Here is a 6,596-nt window from a genome sequence, read left to right as displayed (position 1 = left end):
CTGACAGAAGTTCTGCCATGGATGTTGCAGTCGCCCTTATTTCCCTAGCATCGGCATGCTCATGGCGTCAACTACGCAATCGCTTGAGAAGGGTGTCGAGGTGACACGCAACTCCGAGTCGCTAGCGATCAAAGCCAGGGTCCTCACTGGCATCAATGAGATGCTCAAGGGTGACTTTGGCTCGGTTGCCCAGGAGGTCATCCGTTCGGTCATCAACCTTTGCGTCATGGAGGTAGGAACTTTGAGTAAGCCCTCACGATGTATAGCTGGAATACTGATCTTGCCGTATAGTGGTTTTGGGGCGCCGATGACAGCATGTGGGCGCATCTAAGGGGCATGAAGCACATGATTAACCTTCGGAGCGGCTTGCGGGGTATCAAAGACATTGTGGGAGAGTCCATCATCATCTTGTATGTGGCATGACATTTCTCAGAGTCGAGACAGACTGACTGACGACAAGGACAGGACCGATTACGAAATATCGTGCTGCTTCGAGACGGAGCTCTACCTCCAGAGCAACGATCCAGTATTGCTGGAGGAGATCCCCATTCCAACGTCGTGGCCAGACGGATTTGACTGTCCACTGATCAGATCGAATGTTTCGTTTGATGACGTTAAGGATAAGCTGGGATTAACAGGAGCTGGAGCTAGGATCCTGGACGATGTCCGCTTCTTGACTACTTCAATCACAGAGGCCGACGGCGGACCCGCCAGTATTCGCAAGATCCAGAGCACAGCCTCCTGGATTTACACCGGCTCAGCAAAGTTTCAGGCAGAGAGGGCGGCCGAAGTGAGCAGGGCGCGGAGGTGGCGGATGTTGCTGATATGGAATCCGAGGCGGAGCGTATCGAAGAGGCGGTGCGGCTGGCCGGGCTGATCTACAGCTGGTCCATCTCGTCGATGGCCCAGATATCGCAGTTCAAGGACGACAAGACGCTAGAGCGGGCTTACAAGGCCATAAGGGGGGTCAACCTTACGCGATGGAAGGGCATGCCGGGAATCTTCCTCTGGATCATGCTCGTGGCGGCGCCAAGCACCAAGCAAGATACCAGGGGGAGGTTCATCCGGCGGAAGATGGCGGTGGCGGGGCTCTCGATCGGATTCGAGAGCTTCGGGGTGGGGATATCGTATCTGCGGGCGTTCTGGCTGGTCCAGAGGTGGATTGCGCGACAGGGGGAACCGGCCGCAGACAGCTTGACGTGACAGAGTACTGGGTTCGAAGTGGTGCTGTATCAGGCAAAGATCAGATCATCGAGGCGTGCTGCGAGTAGTCATGAGGTGTGAAGAGACATGAAGACGCGTCAGGAAAGACGTTCGAGACCGTCAGCGAGCCCAGAACAGCGGACGGAAGGTGGAGGCGGTGGATCATGATCGGGATGCCGAGCTTGGACTTGGGCTACAGAGGTTTGTTGAGATGGGAAGAGACTGGTGAGGGTTTGGGCAAAGGCAGAGTACCATGTTGCGGAAGTCCAGATTGGGAAAGCCGGTGGAACCTGGGGCAGTCAGTGGGGGGGTCCCCTGTATTTCCGAATTCTTACAGTGATCTCCAGTGGTGCAGTGGTGGTGCTCCACTGCAGCACGCGGGGAAGGAACCCCGCACAGCACGCCTGTTGGTCCTGCCGCTGTAACACGAAGCCCCACTGAAGCGGTCTCGGCCACTTGGTTCTCCATTCCTCTGATGTTCTCCATGTCACATTGATCAGTCTTGAATAGCAGAATTGACTTCTCCATCTTCGGCTCGTCCTTCACTTAATTGACAGCGGAATTTCCATAATTGGATACAAGAGCTTGCGCTTCACAAGGCGAGACCCTGAGTGCAGGATCCGCTTTTGTTTCGGGCTGCTCTCGAACTGTTGGCCGTCCCTCGTGGTAACCGCTGATCACGCCCCTAGCAGAACCATGCTGCTTGCAGCCATCAGTGTCTGGTACACTACCTCAGGTCCTGCGAGAACACCAGTTCCACCGAGCAGCAATGAGGTACACATCAGGCTCGCATCAGGAAAGCAACACTCGAAAGGATTCGCTGTCCAAGAGGCCTGACGATGGAGTACATCATCCTTTCCTCAGCACGTGTGCTCATGACAACATGGCCTCTCCGATCCGGAAAAGAGCTGCGATCGCTTGCACCATCAGCAATACAAACCATGGCTTGTCACTGGCTATGGAGAATCCCCCAGTCTACCTAAGTTAGGTTCCAAGATTCAAGTTCCATCTCCATAGGCATGCGCAAGGGCCAATGCGCCCCCAGAACCACGCACCAGGAGCACTTCACCCAGGTACACATAAGCTTTGTCGCCCCTTTCGGTCTGCTGGAGGTACGACAGGGTACTTTGCCTGAACGCCTCCGACCTAGCAAATGCTCGTAGCTCTACAGAATCGAAACCTAGCCCCCACGATGTCGCCCGCCACATAGACCGCCGGCCGCCGGACGTCGCGGGAGCCCTAGCTGCTAGCGGCACAAGGCAGCTCGAGCTCAGGTCACCATGCCCCATCTTGGCATGCCTTACCTTAGTGAATGCTGATCGGGAAGCTCAGATGAGCTGTCCCGGCCAAGGTGGCACGGCATGGAACGCTTCGTCGACCTAGACGCTCACGGAAGCTCCGACCTTCCTTCCCCTCTACCGCCTCACCAGCGCAACACAACCTGAACAAAGCAGAGAGCATCGTCGACACACCTGACCAACCAGTCTACACCTCTTCTCGCAATATCTCTTTCCATTATAAATTCGCCTTCTGCTGTGTTCATCTGCCATTATGTCCCGCCATCTACTACCTTACGCCGGACTACCATCGCGACTGCTTCGTGTACAGACCCCCGCACTTGTCATAGCACCCCAGCGCATCATCAAGACTCCATTTGCCTCTGCTCGAGCGGCTCGGCCCTTTCACCAGTCCCTCAGGCCTCTCCAATCGACCGCAATGGGTTCCGTTTCTCACCAGCCTACTCGGCTACCCGAGTTCAGCCTCCAGGACAAGGTCATCATCGTCTCTGGCGCTGCACGAGGCCTTGGTCTGACCCAAGCAGAAGCCCTCCTCGAGGCCGGCGCGATTGGTGAGTACCTGACCAGCTTCTCAACGGCGGCCATACGGGGCTCCTACTAATTGCTTCAGTTCATGCCATTGACCGTCTGCCTGAGCCCGACTCGTACTTTCACAAGGTTGCTAACCGCGCCAAGAGCGAGCTGGGCACCACGTTGACGTACCACCGCGCCGACGTTCGTGATGTCGACAATCTCAATGCCCTCATCGAGGGCATCGCCAACGAGCATGGCCGCGTCGATGGCCTCATCGCCGCCGCCGGTATCCAGCAGGAGACGCCCGCTCTCGAGTACAAGGCCGAAGATGTCGATCGCATGATGGGCGTCAACGTCACCGGCGTCTTCATGACGGCCCAGGCCGTCGCCCGCCAAATGGTCCGCCTGCGCTGCAAAGGCAGCATTGTCCTCATTGCCAGCATGAGCGGTACCGTCGCCAACCGCGGTCTCATCTGCCCGTACGTTCCTGCCCCTGCACAAAACCCCGTCTCATCCATACCCAGACAGACAGCGTACTGACCATGTTCCAGCGCCTATAATGCCTCCAAGGCTGCCGTCATTCAGCTCGCCCGCAACCTCGCGTCCGAGTGGGGTGAGCACAACATCCGCGTCAACACCATATCTCCAGGCTACATCGTCACCGCCATGGTTGAGGCCCTTTTCGAGACGTACCCCGAGCGCCGCGACGAGTGGCCCAAGCACAACATGCTCGGCCGCCTCAGCGCCCCCGAGGAGTACCGCGGTGCCGCCGTTTTCCTGCTCAGCGACGCCAGCAGCTTCATGACGGGCGCCGATCTGCGGATGGACGGTGGTCACGCGGCGTGGTAGCTTAGGTGGCAGTTGTGTCCATCTGGATTTGCAAGCGGGTCTTCATCACGGCGCTTGGGAGCGCCAGGGCTTGGGGTTTCGGGCATTGTCTTTTTCTTCTCCGTCTTGCCCTCGCGAATCCCCGATATTTTTGTTTCTTCACTTTCTCGTATTCGTACATGGTATACAGTTCCATAGTAACGCCTAATGATGTACAGTCTCTCAACCAGATACCTGCATGCGTGTCGTGATAACGGCCCTCACGCCTCGGCCTCAGCCATGCTCGCAGGAACCGTGATGCCCCTCGTCCCCAGCCTCGCGACAACGCCCTGCTTCAGGTTGAACCTCTCTTCAATCTCCCGGTCCGCAACGCCGCGGTCGCGCAGAACATGCATTTGCACAATCGTATTGAGGTCGAGAAACTCGCGTCCCTGGAATCCCTTCCTGCCGAGCGCCTCAAACTCAGACCGCGCCGCCACCTCCGCGAGACGCCGCGCCTCGAGCGCGCCGAGGGTCGAGTTGTTCCGCGCCGAGGGGAAGAGTGGTCCCGTGCCGCCGCTCGGCGGTGCGTGCGCGTCCGAGGGCGACGACGCCGGCGCGGGGCGCGCGTGCGACGAGGGGCTGTAGGTCGGGTTGGGCTGGGCGATGCCCATCTGGTGCAGGCGCGCCGAGAAGTCGGCTGTCACCTCGGGGTCTGCGGCGTCGGCGCGATGGCTACGGCTGTTCAGTATCGAGTTCCTGGCGTCTTTTCTCACTGCCTCGCGGGACGGGAAAAGGGAGCGGGGTCGACGGAGACCGTGGCGACTTTACCTTCGTCTTTGGTGGTTGAGGCTTGCGGCCTTGGCGGTGCGCTTCGGGGCTGGCGGGCTGCGGCTGGAGGCACGGCGGCGCCTGGCGAGCGGGTTGGGAATTTCCGCGCGGCGCCTGAGGCGGCTTTGGACGAAGATGAGCCCATCTTTTTCTGGGGGCAATGCGATTCGGGTCAGATACTGGAGAAGGGACTTGGGATGTCTGGTGGGAAAGAACGTGGGATGCTTTTGACGATGATTCGGACATTAGGTAAGCCATTTTATCTGGTGACGTCGTTGGCGATAAGATAAGCAAGTGAGCGTCAAGGGCCACGGTGATTTCATCCTTCATCATTAACGCCGCTTCTTCATTTGTACAGGGTGACTCTAGAATCGTCTTATGACAAGGCGATATTTCAATTTATCCGGTGTCCTATCTGACTGGGCTGATTGCTTCGCGCTCTGTTCACCAGGTCGAGTCAGAACCACACTCCTTTCCCTTCCTGCTAACACCGTCTGCTTCCCTTCCTTAACCAAGCGCGGCGACGTGGTTCGTGACAAGGCACGTCCAGTCGTCCGTGTTGGTGTAGATGGTGTTGCCGTCATCGTGCGACTTGCCGTAGCTCAGCGTGTCACCAAGCTGCCAGAAGGCATCGGCGGCCATGCCGGGCGTCGCCACGGAGGTCAGCTGCCAGGGGCGCTCGATGGCGCAGTGGTTGTTGGGCGCGCCGTCTGTCATTCATCTCGTCAGCATTGCTGTTCTCTCTCGGACCAAAGGTGCAAGTCTTTTTCTCTCTTACATTCTTCGAAGAAGCAGGGCTTGCCGGCCGCGACACAGGCGGCGGCGTGGTCCTTGATCCACTTGTTGCCCCAGTCGTACGAGACACCCCCTGTTGCGCTGTTAGTCTACCAGTCTACCTAGCTGTCCCCGGTTCTCCGACCTAGGGCCTATGAGGGGAAAGGGACGTACAGGATCCGGGGTAGAGGTGGAAAGTGCCAAAGTCGAGCGTGTTGATGGCGAGGTTCTTGGCGAAGTCGGTGCCCTCGCCAAACTGGTAGGGGTAGCTCGAGTCGCCGGCGATGCCGAGGCCCTCGTCGCCGAGCGTCACGAGATGGTTGGGGTCGAGGCTCTTGACGTACTCGGAGGCGCTCTTGGCCCAGTTGAAGATGACGTCCGTGTTGCAGCCGTTGCAGCGGGGCTCGTTGGCGAGCTCCCAGGCGAAGATGGCCTTGCTCGTCGTGTAGCGGCTGACGACGGCCTGGACGAAGCGGCGGTACTGGGCCTGGGCGGCCGTGTTGGTGTACCAGGTCTGGTGGGTGCCGCCGTAGGCGTTGGTGTAGGCCTTGATGCCGCCGTAGTCGTCCCAGTTGTTGACAAAGTTGATGATGAGCTTGACGCCCGTGCGCTCAGCCGCCTGGACGACGTAGTCGAGGCGCTGCAGGCCGTTGGCGCCCGTGTTGATGGTCGAGCCCGAGGCCGCGTGGTTCTGGAACCAGACCGTGTTGGAGCCCGGGATCGAGTTGACGTCGTTGAAGCCCCAGACGCGGAGGATCTTGAGGCCGTTCGCCTTGAGGTTGTTGAACACGAGGTCCGTGTCGGCGTTGGAGAGCCCGCCGACCGAGCACCAGTAGCAGTTGGTGCCGGGGAAGTACTTGGACACGCCGTCAATGTTGAAGAGCAGGCCGTTGGTCTTGACGTAGGCGCCACCGGTGGTGGGGGGCGCGGCCGCCGTTGTCGTGGCCGGGGGAGGCGCGGCACGCGTCGTCGATGTGACGAGAGTCGTCGTGGCCCGCGTCGAGGTCGTCGCGGCCCGCGTCGAGGTCGTCGTCGGGTTGGCCGGAGGAGGAGCGGCGGTGCCTGGTATCTGGTCAGTACAAGTGACGTCCCGTATCCAAGTCGAGTGTAACTCACCGGCAGCACTGCGAGTACCAGGGGTTCTGCACCACGCAAGTCGAGCCCGCAGCA

The 6,596-nt window shown here is 59.2% G+C and overlaps 4 protein-coding genes across 4 annotated transcripts in view; 3 read left to right on the top strand and 1 right to left on the bottom strand.

The window, feature by feature from the left end:
- Positions 1-55: 55 nt before the first annotated feature.
- VDBG_03938 (predicted protein) lies at positions 56-1,203 on the top strand (the record flags this gene model as incomplete). Its single annotated transcript, XM_003005939.1, has 3 exons — positions 56-232; positions 292-410; positions 693-1,203. The coding sequence occupies 3 exons, from the start codon at positions 56-58 to the stop codon at positions 1,201-1,203; spliced, it is 807 nt and encodes a 268-aa protein (XP_003005985.1).
- A 1,551-nt stretch (positions 1,204-2,754) lies between these two features.
- On the top strand, positions 2,755-3,863 carry VDBG_03937 (sorbitol-6-phosphate 2-dehydrogenase; the record flags this gene model as incomplete). The annotated part of the gene is made up of 3 exons (XM_003005938.1): positions 2,755-3,052; positions 3,112-3,493; positions 3,566-3,863. 3 exons carry the CDS (start codon positions 2,755-2,757, stop codon positions 3,861-3,863), a joined length of 978 nt encoding a protein of 325 aa, XP_003005984.1.
- A 258-nt stretch (positions 3,864-4,121) lies between these two features.
- Positions 4,122-4,469, top strand: VDBG_03936 (predicted protein; the record flags this gene model as incomplete). The annotated part of the gene is made up of 1 exon (XM_003005937.1): positions 4,122-4,469. The coding sequence occupies one exon, from the start codon at positions 4,122-4,124 to the stop codon at positions 4,467-4,469; it is 348 nt and encodes a 115-aa protein (XP_003005983.1).
- A 690-nt stretch (positions 4,470-5,159) lies between these two features.
- The window catches only part of VDBG_03935 (mannan endo-1,4-beta-mannosidase), a gene marked incomplete at both ends in the record, with an annotated part of 2,116 nt that continues 679 nt past the window's right edge, over positions 5,160-6,596 (bottom strand). The window contains 3 exons of the mRNA XM_003005936.1: positions 5,160-5,362; positions 5,431-5,520; positions 5,601-6,488. Coding sequence (XP_003005982.1) covers positions 5,160-5,362; positions 5,431-5,520; positions 5,601-6,488 — 1,181 coding nt within the window. The remainder of the gene's footprint in view (positions 5,363-5,430; positions 5,521-5,600; positions 6,489-6,596) is intronic.

Source organism: Verticillium alfalfae, genomic scaffold (assembly GCF_000150825.1).
Source record: "Verticillium alfalfae VaMs.102 supercont1.4 genomic scaffold, whole genome shotgun sequence".
In the NCBI taxonomy this organism is placed as follows: Eukaryota; Fungi; Ascomycota; class Sordariomycetes; order Glomerellales; family Plectosphaerellaceae; genus Verticillium; species Verticillium alfalfae.
The sequence above is the reverse complement of the archived record's forward strand: the minus strand, read 5'-3'. Positions and strand labels throughout refer to the sequence as shown.